The sequence below is a fragment of the Pinus tabuliformis genome, chromosome X (genome assembly GCF_031772625.1).
Source record: "Pinus tabuliformis cultivar Carrire ecotype Pingquan chromosome X, CPIR1, whole genome shotgun sequence".
NCBI lineage: Eukaryota > Viridiplantae > Streptophyta > Pinopsida > Pinales > Pinaceae > Pinus > Pinus tabuliformis.
Genome location: NC_142308.1, coordinates 794,446,821 through 794,461,542, shown reverse-complemented (window position 1 = coordinate 794,461,542; position 14,722 = coordinate 794,446,821). Strand labels below are relative to the sequence as shown.

Below are 14,722 nucleotides of genomic sequence, written 5' to 3'. Positions count from 1 at the left end.
TTGGCAACGTCATCCTGTTGCGTACGATTTGCAGTAAGGTGTGAGTTGCCTTGGTTTGAGTGACATGACGTTGCAAGCTTGCTTTCACTCAAATGATAAGTGTTGCGGGTTGGTGACTCAACCATTTATTCTAATTTATTTTCTTCCGCAACAGCAACATACTTTTCATTTAAATGGGAAAAAACAATTTTACAGACCGCTAGAAATCACCCACGTGGAAAAAGTAATGTGACCGACCGAGGAGACGTAAGAACGGAAAACGAAAGTCGGTCAGCAAGCAGCATGCATGTGCGGAATGGCAGGAGGAATAAGTATCCTGTTCCCGAGAACTTCATTAATCCACACAATAAAGATACAAATTCTATTTATGATCTTTTGGGCCGAGGCTGCTTTAAAAGCCTCTCATTCACGGTCTGTCTTGGTTGGAGCAGATCGGAAGTGGGAAGAAACCCAAACCATCCTTTCTTCAACCCGGGTTCGAATCTCCGCAGTAGCAGGTGTCGGATCATCAGACCTTTGTGTCGTCTGTGTTCCGATCTGCTTTCATACTGCTATTGGCGGAGAAACTGTTTCATTTCTTCCCTTTGTCGGGGGTAGACGCTGCGTCTGAAGCTTCTTCAGGGTTTTACATCGTTGAATTTAAAGTTGAATGCGAAGCTTCATTCTCTAATTTAATAATGTATTTGAAATCCGTGGTCTCCCATGTGAGTGCGAGATTGAAGGGGGCGTGGGCGTCCAGAGCGAGTTATGAGCTGTTAAGGGACGAAGAGAAGGCAATTGCAGATTGTCGGAAGAAGGACAGCGTGATCGAAGAAAGACACGGAAACATTAACGGGGACAATGAGGTTGAGCTTGTCAAACGCCATTCCAATGGGAAGCAACGTGGCGCTGAAAATCAGACAAAAGATGGACAAGGAAAGCGGCGCCTCGCTTCGCTGGACGTCTTCCGAGGGCTTACGGTCGCTGTATGGATTTTTATCTTCTCCGAAAATTTGTTTCTGTACTGTGAAAACGCACATATAACTAAGCTTTTGTTAGAAATTTTCAAATTTTATTTTTTCTGCCCTCACAATTCTATCTGCCTAATGTGTATGCGTGTTTGTCGATCTGCCATCTCTCTATTATTATTATGTTTGCTATCGTCTAATTTACAGAAGGGGAAATCACTGCTCCATTTTGTGTAGCTTCATTAAAATTCTAGTAAATTTAGGCATAAAAATTGTTAATTTTGTTCAATAAAATAAATAATTGTGCTTTCTACACGTCGTTCCATCAATTTCCTTCCTATTTCTGCATTTATAACTTTTCGCTCAGCTGAATTTTAATTCAAGCCCCTTTGCATCAAGCCGTGAAAGTTATCCTATTTTGTACTGATGCTTTCCATTGGCATGAACCCGGTGATTTTAGCAGCTCCATTCTGTTGTTGAAGCACCGGGATATATAGGTTGTTTGAATTTGGAAAGTACGTCACTGTTATTAATGTACTTTTCTCAGATGGAAGGAAGAAACACCAAGGTCTTACGTTTGTATATGATTGGACACACATGACTTAATATACTTTCATTTGGTTCATCTATTCAACATTAGATATGCATGTTAGATGATCCCCAAGATCTGGGTCTGTAATTTTCCCAGAGATTTACTAGCAAATAGTTTCCTGGTTAAGAATAAATGTAGTTGGCGGTGAGACTTTTTTCTAGATACTTTTTGTAACGCCTCATATTTTGTGTGCATTCTAAATGATGAAGAAAATATTTTTGCTGCCTTCATGGTTGCAAATAGCGAAGCCAACCATGCTGCTTCTTTCCATTAAGGATGCTCCCAGCAAAAGGCAGCTTGCATTGGCCCCTATCGATATAAGATGCACCTTGTTTTTGGCTACAATAATTGGCATAATGATTATAGGCAATCTAACCCTGTCATTGCTTTTCCTGTTACAGGGGGGTGTCCCTAAGGTTTGTATATGTGGTTTTCTAATGAAATTAACTCTTCATATGAAACCAAATAAGATCGGCTCACTTACACTGCCTTCTAAGTGCCTGAGAATACTCGACAACAGTGGTCAAACAGGGAAATAAATTATGAGGATTGAGATTAGTTCTTTAACCAAGATTACAGCAGTGATTATATGGAAAAACGAGAAGAATATGCAACCTAAGTGAAAACAAAATTCAAAGTAAGTGCATAGTAATGACAAACAAGATCCTTGGAGCATTATTGCACATGTAAGACGACCACACAAAATCAAAGAGCTAGAAACCGTGCATAGTCTAATCCATTTGATATATTAATGAAGTGGCAAATCATCATTAAAGAAGTCCGTTAGGTCCACCTGATGGGAGGGATGATGCATCATCAATATTTGATGATGCACTACCTGAGCTTCCTCCGGAAAATAATCCTCCTCTTGCTGCGCCTGTTGTTCCTGAGCCTCCTCTACCTACTCCTGATATTGGTTCTTCTACTCTCCGGCCTAAATGGTGGGCTAAAACTATTGGTGATCTCCGGGATAATGAGCTTCTTGAAGGTAGAACTTCCAGAAATAAGAGCAAACAACAACCTACAATCAATTTTGCTCTTATGGCTAACCTACACAGTGTTTTTGAGCCTCAAAGCTATTCAGAGGCTAAGGGTATACCTGAGTGGGAACAGGCTATGGAAGTTGAATTCCAGAGTCTTCAAAAGAATCACACTTGGACCCTTTCTGATCTTCCTACAGGGAAGAAGCCCATTAGCTGCCAATGGGTGTGTAAAGTGAAACACAAAGCTGACGGAACCCTAGACAAGTATAAGGCTCGCCTTGTTGCTCGAGGGTTCTCACAAAAAGAAGGCATAGACTATGAGGAGACTTTTGCTCCTACAGCCAAGATGAGTACCATATGGCTTGTCCTTGTCTTAGCAGCTCAGTTCAGTTAGAAAGTCCATCAGATGGATGTAAAGAGTGCTTTTCTGAATGGTGACTTACAGGAAGAAGTCTACATGACGCAGCCTTCAGGGTTCAAGGTTGCCGGTTAAGAATAGAAAGTCTGTAGATTAGTCAAAGCACTTTATGGTCTGAAACAAGCTCCTCGGGCTTGGTACATGAAAATTGATCAGTACCTAACAGATCATGGCTTTTAGCGGAGTCCATCTGATGCAAACCTGTATATCAAGCATACTGGTAATGATATTTTGTTTGTGGTTGTCTATGTGGATGACCTTATCATTACTGGCAGTTCAGCACATTTGATCCATGGGATCAAACATGATTTGTGCAACACTTTTGATATGACAGATTTGGGACTTCTTCATTTCTGTTTGGGGGTTGAAGTCTGGCAGACTGAGAACAACATCTTTCTCTCTCAGTCCAAGTATGCCAGAAATCTTGTGGACAGGTTCAGAATGCATGATTGCAAACCTGCCACGACTCCTATGGAACCAAGGCTCAAACTTTCAGCTTAGTCATCCTCACCACTTGTGGATGAAACTTTATTTAGGGATTTAGTAGGGAGCCTCATCTACCTTACTACCACTAGACCTGACATCAGTTTTGCAGTGAGCTACATTTCACGCTTCATGTCAGCTCCTAAGGCTGATCATTGGATAGCAGCGAAGCGTGTGCTGTGTTATGTGTGTGGCACTCCTGATTATGGACTTCTGTACACTCGGAGTTTCGATCCTACACTCAGTGGTTACACAAATTCTGACTGGGCCGGTTCGGTTGATGACCGTAAATCTACAACTAGGTATGTGTTTATTTTGGGATCCGGTGCTGTCACCTGGACTAGTAAGAAGCAGCGGGCAGTTGCTCTCTCCTCGACTGAAGCAGAGTATCGGGAAGCAGTTAAGGCATCTTGTGAGGTAGTTTGGCTTCGACGTATGCTTGCGGATATGCATGTTTCCTAGGCAGGTCCTACTCCCTTGTTCTGTGATAATCAGTGAGTGCTCAAACTTGCCAAGAATCTAGTCTTCCATGAACGAACAAAGCATGTGGAAACCCATTGTCACTACATTCGACAGCTTGTTGAAGACAGATTCGTTCAGTTGCTGTATGTTCCCACAAGGGAGCAACCAACAGACATCTTCACCTAGCCCCTTGGTCCTGATAAGTTTGTAAAATTCAGAGGGTCTATAGGTATTGTAAATAGATTGAGCATTAAGGGAGGGTATTAGAATAATGCTATTTTAGTGTTTAATGCTCATTCAAATAAGATCGTCTGTGATCTTATTAGCAGTTTCGTAGAAGAAACTTCTTGTTTCTATTTCTTAGTAGAAACTTGCTGTTTCTATTTCTGTAAATACATTTGTATTATTTATTGAGCTTCATTTCTCATTGTAAATCAATTCAATTCATTTATTCATTACGGTTTTCCCTAATTGGGTTTTTCTGGGGACATTAGTCCAAAATAACAGTGTCAATGTGTTGATTCTTGTGCATATGTTTGTTTCTGTACTACGGTATGATATCTGCAACAGTATTTATTTTAATGTTTATTGAAGTAATTTCAGGAATTACTTATGGTGAAATAAGTAGGAAAAGTAAATCAGTTGCTGCAGTGATAGAATTTTCACAAGATATGCTACAAATATTTTGAAAAGGTTCAGAATGTAGGACTGTAGACCTATGGCTACTCCAATGATCACCAACTGGAAGAAGATTGATGCATTCAAAGATAAAGAAGTCGATCCCACCTTGTACAGGCAACTCATAGGGTCCTTGATGTATCTGGTCAATACCAGGCCAGACATTTGCTACGCTGTCAACACCCTTGGTTAGTTCATGGTGGAACCAAAGAGGGTGCACTTGGCAGCAGCCAAGCATGTTCTCAGATATATACGAGGAATACTCGGGCATGGACTGATGTACACCCAAAGCAATGTCATCAGGCTGAGTGGGTTCACTGACGTAGATTTGGCTGGAAGTTCAGTAGATCGGAAAAGTACCATTGGGTACTGTTTCAACATGGGATCAGGAATGACCTCCTAGTGTAGTAGGAAATAGAAATTCATGGCTCTGAGCTCAACTGAAGTTGAATATATGGCAGTTAGCACAACTTTTATGGCTTAGGAAATTGCTTGTGAATCTATTCAGGAGAAAGATGAAAGCGACCAATATTTTGTGTGATAATCAGAGTTGCATCAAGCTCTCTGAGAATCCAGTCTTTCATGATCGGTCGAAACACATTGATATCAGGTGTCACTTCGTCAGAGACTGTGTCCAACGAGGGGCAGTACAGTTGAGGTACACTCCAACAGGAGAACAAGTGGCAGACATCCTCACTAAGGCTCTAGGAAGAACAAAGTTTGTTTATTTCAGGGCGAAGATGGGGATGGTGAAGAATTTGTTTCAGTGGCAGAAGTGGATAGTATAACGAGTTGCAGTGCAGCAATTAGCAGTGGCAGTGCTATGGGCCGCATGATGCGGCACATTCAGAGGGAGCTGCAGTACAGATGTAGCAGTGACAGTTGCAGTGTCATGGGCAACAGTATAGGTTGCATCAGCGTAGTGGGTGAGGGGTAGTAGGCCGAGTATCAACAGCGCAAAGGATCGATGTCGTGGATCAGTGTGATGCTTCTATTGGGAAGTATTGCTAGAGCACATTCCTCGCTATTGATTTTGGGTAGCGTCGAATGTGCTCTAGCTCCAAAATTTTGTTGAGGGGCTAGAACACATGAGATCTCCAAGGCCCAGAAATCGTTTGGAGAAATTCCACCTGGATGAGGAGTTATTAAAATAAGTAATATTTTTAATGGGTTCCTAAGTCTAAACTTAGGAAAATAAAAATATTAATGGGTATTAATAAAGATATGGGTGAGAAGCTTCTAAGAGACGAGGATCAAGTCTGTTTTAATCTTAGCCATTGATTAGAGACTTAATCTCGGCTGTTGATTCATCAACAAGAAAAGTATAAGAGAAGACTTGAGAGTCATCTAGAGATACACCGGGGCAAATACTCAGTAACTGGAGGGAAATCAATTCTCAAGGAGAAGGAGTTCGATTTCAGAGGGAGAGTTGTAGGGTGAAGGAAGAGGAGGGTTTCAGCATCAATCAGAGGCTGTGAAGGAGGTGACGCAGTGCCTCAGAGAGACAACGCAAAGGGAGAGCTCTGAGGACAGCGCAGGCAGGGACGAGATCTCACGCAGTCCTCATGCAGATGATGCAGTCCTCATGTAGATGATGCAGGGGTGACGCAAGTGAAGGATAAAGGGTCTCTGTGGTGTCATAATTTCTCCTAGCTGAGGAGGAGAATTATCTCAAGTGTTTTCTTGAAGGTTTCTCTATGTATTGCAAAATTATTCCTTGTAAAGAGATTGCTGCTGAAGAATAATAAATAAACTGTCATCTGCTGCTTCGATTTTCCCGCATTGGGTTTTTCCGGGGACAATTGTCCAAAAATAACTTTGTTGATGTGATTGATTCTTGTGCTTGTATATCACTGTTATTTTTCTCTATGCTATTATGTGATAACTACAGTAGAATTTATTTTAATGTTTGCTAAAGGGTTTTGTAAACACCTTATTGTGAGGAATAAGTAGGAGAAATAAACTAGTAACTGCAGTAGAATTTCGTGTCTGAAATTTTCACATGGTATCAGAGTAGAGGTTAGACAACAGGAGTAAGGAGTCTGCTATGAGTCAGGAGCATGATGTTGGGGCATCAACTCAGAAGGACCCACACAGATCTCCAGAAGGACCCATTGAGAAAGAGCTCACCCAGATACACCCCAGTAGGTTGATGCACGAGCTTGGGATGAAGGAAAGTCAAATGTTGTCGCAGATTACCTGTCATTAAGCGAGATTGATGAGTTGGATGATGAGTACAGGGGGGATTATGAGACCACACTGACAACAGTTGATGCTACCCCAATTCCAAATCAAGAGATTTGCAGAGATGATAACATACAAGTAGTCAGCTGTGAGAACCTAGATCTAACGATTGATTTATTTAATGAAGAAGGTTTTGCTTACGAGCCTACTTGTGCCCTTAATTTGGAGAACCAATTGAAGGTAAGCCCCGACAAGATTGTAGCAATTGTTGATTTTGGGTAGCATCGGATGTGCTCTAGCTTTGAAATTTTGTGGAGGGGCTAGAACACATGAGATCTCCAATACCCAGAAATCATTTGGAAAAATTCCACTCGGATGAGGAGTTATTAAAATAATTAATATTTTTATGGGTTCCTAAGTCTAAACTTAGGAAAATAAAAATATTAATGGGCATTATTAAAGATATGGTTGCGAAGCTTATAAGAAACGAGGATCAAGTCTGTTTTAATCTTAGCCATTGATTAGAGACTTAATCTTGACCATTGATTCATCAACAGGAAAAGTACAAGAGAAGCGCAGGCAGGGATGAGATCTCACGTAGTCCTCACGCAGATGATGCATGGGTGACGCAGTGAAGGATAAAGGGTCTCTGTGAAGGGCACGCTTACCCATGAGCTAGAGACTACCCAGGAGTCCTTGAAGAGCACCTAAATGGCCCTTCAAGAATCAGAGTTGCAGTTTGAGCAACTTTGTATGGGGTTGAGTTGTGGATATTCTTTATTCCCCATGATAGACAATCAGTCAACTCTGGAACCCATCACATAAGAGGATGTTAGGGGCACTCATGATTGGACAGAGGAACCTCTTGGGATGTTTGAGCACGAGGAGCACCCAGATGAACAAGCCCTTATAGAGAGGTATGTCCCAGAGGGTTCTGATTATGTATCCATGGGTTGTGGACACTGGTATATTTCAAACGAGGATACATCCATTTGGGATCCAGGTTTAGTTGACTTGAGTGGAGTAGATATTGGAAGCCCAGGTTGGCATTGGGATCTAGGTGGGGCTTTCCATCATATACCAGAGGTGCAGGATGATTTTGGCGTTGATGGGATGATTGACCCAATGTCAGAGGGCACACATTCCTTCACGTTTCCATCGATAATTTGTAGACATGTCCTGGCACATTGTTCATGCATGGGATTATAGGATTGTCAACATACCCTGGCAGGAGTTATTCGAATGGGATGACATTAATATGTCACTCGGCAGGGCATTGTATGGAGACAATGCTCTTCCATTGATGTATTAGGCACAAGAGCCACCGAGGATCAACGAAACAATGATGTTCCCACTAGCTTGTGAGGAGCTATGTTGCTTTGGTTTAGCAGGACAGTTTAAGAGAAGTGACTCACATCACAGTGGGTCCACTAGCAGAATCGCAGATACATTGTCACATGTGGGATACCAGACGATACCGGGTGGTACGACAATAGGCAGTGGTATTTAGTGGCGCACAAACATAACATTATGTAGAGTAGTGTAGGGATACGTGGCTGCATGCAGTAGTGTATGACGTTGCACACTGGGATTTTGGAGCATTGCCTCTAGGGAGACCTCTTGATAGGGATGTTTGGCGTGCTAATGGGTGTAGCTTACCTAGGATTGATGAGGAGATGGATGAGCATCACTTGATTATACCCATAAGGATTCACACCTATTTCTCTTCCATATTGCTTACAGTCACAGAGGAGTTGGTTGTTGTCCCTTGATGCCGTCATCACGAGCAGCAGGATGTGAGAGGTTCACCTCAGACAGTTGGATGAGACACACATCATCAAGAGAGAGGCTTTCCAATTGAGGTGTATGTTCAGTGTGCGAGTTGGTGATTGCAGGCCTAGGGATGGCATGGTTTGCTACGGGGGTAGCATATGCTCCGCCCTTAAGTACACGCTTGAGGAAATGATCATGAGAGAACTACATGACTTCAGCAGGACATTCTAAGGCATGGTAGACATCTTTTACGGGAGGGCTTGTAGGATCTAGGCAGTATTTGGGTGCACCATCGAGAGGTGGGATAACAGAGTTCACTGTGTGATTTGGTAAGAGAAGGGTGATTTAGCATGCACCGGATCGATTCGTGATACATGGAGTCTATATGTTGACTACATGTAGGGATCAGAGATGAGGTATAGATGGATTCCAACAATTACCAGAACTATGGCACGACAGATTTGGTTATCGGATCTAGGGATCTAGTTGATTGAGGGATCACTCTACTTTGTGATGAGCATAATCATGATAGTGAGTGATCTAGTTCACACATGGAGAGTCGCCGAGACCTTCACCATGTGGCGAGGAAGATTTCCCTTGTTGTTCCTCAGGATCGAGGCTAGCCATAGAGTGGTAGGCTTTGGCATTGTTGAGTTGCACTTGCTGGTTGGGCATAACTTTGATCATTACCAGTATTGTGGTCGAGAGTTACAGGAGAGGAGGATGCAGTATGAGCATGATGGGCAGTCAGTTATGACCAGAGTGCCGCAGTGTCAGTGTGACAATTTCTTTTTGCGATGGGCATGGGATCCTGACATCACAAGGCTTGGTGGTTGAAGTACCCTTATGGATGAGTTGGTTTTTATAGGGGGAGATCATTTAGATCTTCCATTGGCTTTTAGTTTTATGGAGAACGTTTTGCCCCTAAGTGATTCACTGATGACGTGGGTCGCTTATTTACTATAGCAGGATGATCAACAAGAGGAGACCATGGAGAGTTCATGTGGGCAAGGATTCTTCTCCATAGGGGTTGGATTGCATCTTCAGGAGTTTGTTCTTGAAGTACATGATATTGGTTTCTCAGTAGGGTAGTTTCTCAAAGAGTTGATTAGGATTTCACATTATCAAGGTGCTCTACTTATTGGCGATATGTAGAGTGCTCCTGCAGACTATGTCTTGTTGGATAATGAGTGAAGCGAGGAATACTTTACATTGATCAGGATGGTTTATGACTCCAGTATCATGGGATTCATTCATGTTGGGATGGTACAACAACATGGAGTGGCTTAGTGGTACATTTGGGACCATGGCATTAGTTTAAGTTTGGGTCAGCGAGTGGATGTAACAGTTGGTGATGGAATTGGTTGGGGACAAGCCATTTTGGGAAGGGAGGGCTAAAATGTCCTAAATTTCTTGTGCATGAGGGCTACATTTTCGCTCGCCTAATTTTCTCCTTTAGGCTAGCGAGAAGGAAAAATTATCTAGGAGACCTATTTTTTTTTCCCAATTATGATATTATTCAATAAAAGGGGTGAATTATAATTAATTAAAAAAGGGGCAAAAAATATTTTTATTAGAAGAGGCAAAAGTGACTTCTTCAATAAAATCATATTAAAAGAAGATCTAGAAACTTGGAGAAGACTCAATGGAAAATTATAAAACGAAGGTGGATCTCATTTTCTAATCATTCTATCTTGCCATTTCTCATTGCAGTTAGAGTGAAGCTTAAGTGAATTTCAGATCGAGGGTTTCAAGCGAGATCCTCATGCACTATTTTCAGTGGACATCTTTGCCAACCTAGCTAGTCTTTATCCAATTTTGGTGGACGCTCCTTGCCACTTGTGATGTCCAAAATCAGAAATTTTTGAAACAAGCACTTCATATAAAACTATCATGCATTTACTAGAAGATTGCCATGTAAAACCCAAACCATAAATCTATAAATTGCATAAAATCTCATTAAAAATGACAACACGAGGAACAATGAGAAATTAGGCAACCAAAATCCAGCTTTATTATATATAGATAGATGCCAATACAATAGCTGGGAATGATCCTCCGGTCTCCAAACTGAAACAGAAAAACAATCACTACACGTGGATTTTGAATGAATCCACCAAGGGGAGATGGGTGCTCGCCCAATCTTGCAATATCACCCAAGGGTTTTCGTCCTCGGGCTACCAATGGAGTAGAGAATCGGGTTCTCAACCTCTCATACAAGAAACAACATCAAAACCAAGATGTCCTCCAATGGTCTCCTCCTCCTCTTTTATAGATTTGATGGACTCCTCCAGAACCTTCTATTTTATTATTATTTTAATCATGGAGCACTTTCCCTCTTGTATTTCAATTAAAATATTCTTTTTAATGTGGGAAAATGGTAAATTGGCCATCATGTCTCCCCAAGTCACTGAAACTCTCATCTAACCAACCCATCATGTAGATCTTCTCATTCCGGTTCGAACGAGCTATTATATTATAAGGTGTTCTACCACATATTCCTCCCAGAACACCACCTTAAGCATAATTAGTAGAGTCAAGCCCACTAATAACTAAGTTTTCTGAAAGTTGTCGGAAAGCGCCGGAATGAAAGGCAAACTATGCGGATGATGGAATATACCAAGCGAATGTCGTAGAAACTCCTCAAAACTCCATTGGGACTCCTAATGACATAAGCTGCTCCACGAACCTGGCCATCCCCTGCCCTGGAAATCCACCGTGGCTGTATTATGAAGAAGAATAAAAATGGGGACATGACATACCCTAGTTGGGATTTTATTGCCATAAATCTCTTATAGGTGAACCAAAGAGAATTTATTTGTTGCATGAGGAGCTGATTTACTTAAGAGGTTGATTTATTCAAGAATCATCATTATTCGAAGGGCCACGTTGGTCTCACCAAGAGGCTGAATTTCTTCTCTACAAATAGGCTGAATTATTCTAGAGTTTCATTCCTCCAAAGTCCAGAGGGTTGATTCAGTATTTATTCCAAGAGGTCGAGAACCCCTCAATAGGCAGGCCAAATTCTGGGTTAGATTGCCAATCACAAGGCCGAGTTTCTTTGAGTGCCAAGGACGAATTGTACCAGGAGAGGTATTTAAACTGCAGAAGTCATGCTGGTTGTTCCTGTGGTGTTTGCTCGGTCAAATAAGCAGAGACATTCCAGATCTTCAATTCAGGCAAAGGACTGAGTTCATTCAGTTGCCAAAGGTCAATTTATACCAAGAGAAATAGAGAGGCTGAATTATGCCTTCCCTTGGCCATTCGCTCAGCGTTAAGGCAAATTTCCAAAGGTTATTTCATATTTTATATATCATGAAGGTACAGGTCGATTCTTAATACATTAATGTCTCTTTGAAGCTGAACCATTAATATATATATAGGAGGGCCGAATTCTGTGGTTATAGCCACCTATTCTTAGAGAATTTTCCAGCTACTAGAGCCACTTGCCTAGAGACAATCAATCAAAGGTTTAAAGCTTACATTATCAACTTAGGAGGTGAGTCATTTTTGTACTTTCTGGAGGCTGGTATTTCTTCCATAGGCTGTGTTCCTTCATGCAACAAAGGCTATTCTTGAGGGCCAAAATAAACTACAACAGAGGCTCGAATTCACCTTCATAGGAGGACGAGTTTCTTAAGGATTGATCCCTGTTACATGAGTGCTATTCTCTTTCAATTTCAGTCATTGATAGTGGGCTGAATTCACCATTTATGGAGCAAACTTAGCGGAGGATGACTTCCTGAAGTTGTCTAGCACTCTTTTGGTACATTAGTTCAACTAAGTGCTGAAGCATATTTTCTATTGGAGGCCGAAGTTGTGAGCTGAAGCAAGCAATGTAATGTCAATAAACTAATACAGTTTGTTGCCCTCTTCTTAGTGGAGCATATTCTAGGTTATGTTCACTAATTGTGCTTGTAATACCTTGAAGATCAATCTCAAATAAATTCAAATTTGCCTCAAGATATTGAATGGTGTTATTTACCTTTGTTCATGAAATGATTGACAAAATGTCCGAGTTGTTTGCTGAAGGTAATTTGCATGACAATTGTTTGTTGAAAGGTATCAAAGAGAAAAAAAAAATGGAAAGGAAATTTGTGTAAGTTTGATTGGGAACATTACATGGATCCTTAAGATTATGCATAGATTATCGGGGCCTAAACAAGATAACTATAAAAAACAAGTTTCCTACACCTTTTATAGATGAAATATTGGACGAGGTCCATGGAGCAAAGTATTTCTCAAAGTTAGATCTAAGGTCAAGGTACTATCAAATCCGAGTAGAGGATAGAAGGTGTGGCAAAGATTGCTTTTGGAACTCATGAAGGTCACTACGAATTTAAGGTGATGCCGTTTGGGTTAAGCAACGCCCCTGCCACCTTCCAGGCAACAATGAGTGAACTCTTTAAACCCTATCTAAGAAAGTTCATATTGGTATTTTGTGATCACATTCTTATCTACATCAAGACATGGAAGGAACATCCTAAGCATTTGGAGCAAGTAATTTCTCTCCTAAAAGAAAATCAGTTCTATGCAAAATTGATCAAGATGTACTTTTGGCAAGGAAGAAGTTGAATACCTCGGCCTTGTCGTATCGAAGGAAGGAGTTAAGGTAGATTCTAGTAAAATTAAAGCAATCATCGAATGGCCAAGGCCAAATAACGTATCAAAACTAATTTGATTCCTAAGATTAACAAGTTATTATAGAAGGTTCATTAAGAACTATGCTTCATTAACAACATCATTATCTAACTTGTTGAAGAAAAATTCCTTTCAATGGAGTAACCAAGCAAAGGAGTGTTTTGAAGCATTGAAAAAGGTTATGTCTGCAACATTGGATTTCACAAAACCCTTTGTGGTAGAATGTGATGCATCAGGAGTTGCGATAGCATAGTATTAATGCAAAACTACCATCCGATAGCTTTTGAGAGTAAAAAAATTCAACAATAGGGAAAGCCTAAAATCTACATATGACAAGGAGATGTTTGTCATTATCCATGCACTAGTCAAGTGGTGATAATACCTTTTAGGCAATATATTCTCAATGTTGAAGAATTTAACTAGTGTTGGTCTTCATAATTGTACTGGGGTCATGATGTATTGTATTTGTCAAAATAAATTTGTATTGTTAAATAAATTGACTTATTAAAGCATGGGTTGCATCCTTGGGTCAATAGTCAATAGGTCAAAGCATCCATTGAGTGCTCTAGGATTTTGTTGAGTCAAAGTCAAACCCTTGGGATCATTGCATTAAAGAAAGAAAAATTCTTTGAGTCATGTTAACTCCTCCACCATCAAGTCGACCTCAAGCTCTTCAAATTTGGCTTTAATTTCATTTTCTACAAGTCGGCTTATGTATAGGAGGAAACAACTATATATGCCCCAATGAAGTCGACCTAATGGAGCAGAAGTCAACAAGTTCGTATGACTACACACAATGAAGTTCAGGGCCGAAGTTCTCTACAATTATAGGGACGAAATGATGGCAGACTTACTGTTGCAGGGACGAAGGAACATTATGAATAGATTGCAAGCTTAATATTGCAGGACTGAAAGTACATAATGAACTTTAGAATGACAGAATAGAGACCTTGTTGACTGATTTTTGAGAAGCAGAAGGAATGGACTAGTATTCAACTGATCAATATGGGGGGATGACTTGATGGTTGGAGGAAATTTTTGGTCTTGGTCAAATGGTCTTGTTTGTCTCACTTGATTTGAATCTAATGAAGGAAGAGTTCTTCACTGGGTTTACCCCTACCTAGGGGTTTTGCGCTGGCTGTGCGCCTATATCTTGTGTTCTCTTGTGTTTTTGACAATTGTATTGATGATACTAATGTAACAAAAAAGAAGAAGAAAAATAATTAATCATAAGAAATTGTCAACTAATGGAGAAATCAAACTAGACAATGTTGCCCTCGATTTCTCAACATGGTATCAGAGCTTGGTAAGTTGGTTTGTTTGCATAAGGGCATGAAGGAGATCACAAGGAGGTCTAGTCAAGCAAAGAAGTCTGATTATCCAAGATCAAGCTCCTAGAAAGAGAAAAATTGAATTTTGAACACTCTAATAAGTCGTAAATACAGTGACTAGGCTGCAAACTTATGATTGGGCAGAGAAGAAGCATTAGGAGGATAGAAGCAATATTTTGGGAGATCGAAAGAATAAAGAGTTAGATCACTCAAGGCTGAGTTTCTTGAAG

General features: G+C 40.7%; 1 protein-coding gene across 2 annotated transcripts in view; it reads left to right on the top strand.

Moving 5' to 3' along the window:
* The first annotated feature begins 342 nt into the window (after window positions 1-342).
* Window positions 343-14,722, top strand: part of LOC149142210 (uncharacterized) — a 402,089-nt gene continuing 387,709 nt past the window's right edge. Inside the window, exon 1 of one of the 2 annotated variants that reach the window (XM_089452873.1) lies at window positions 343-965. In XM_089452873.1, the coding sequence (XP_089308999.1) occupies window positions 678-965 (288 nt within the window). In that variant the 5' untranslated portion in view covers window positions 343-677. The remainder of the gene's footprint in view (window positions 966-14,722) is intronic. The other variant, XM_089452872.1, reaches the window with a different exon arrangement.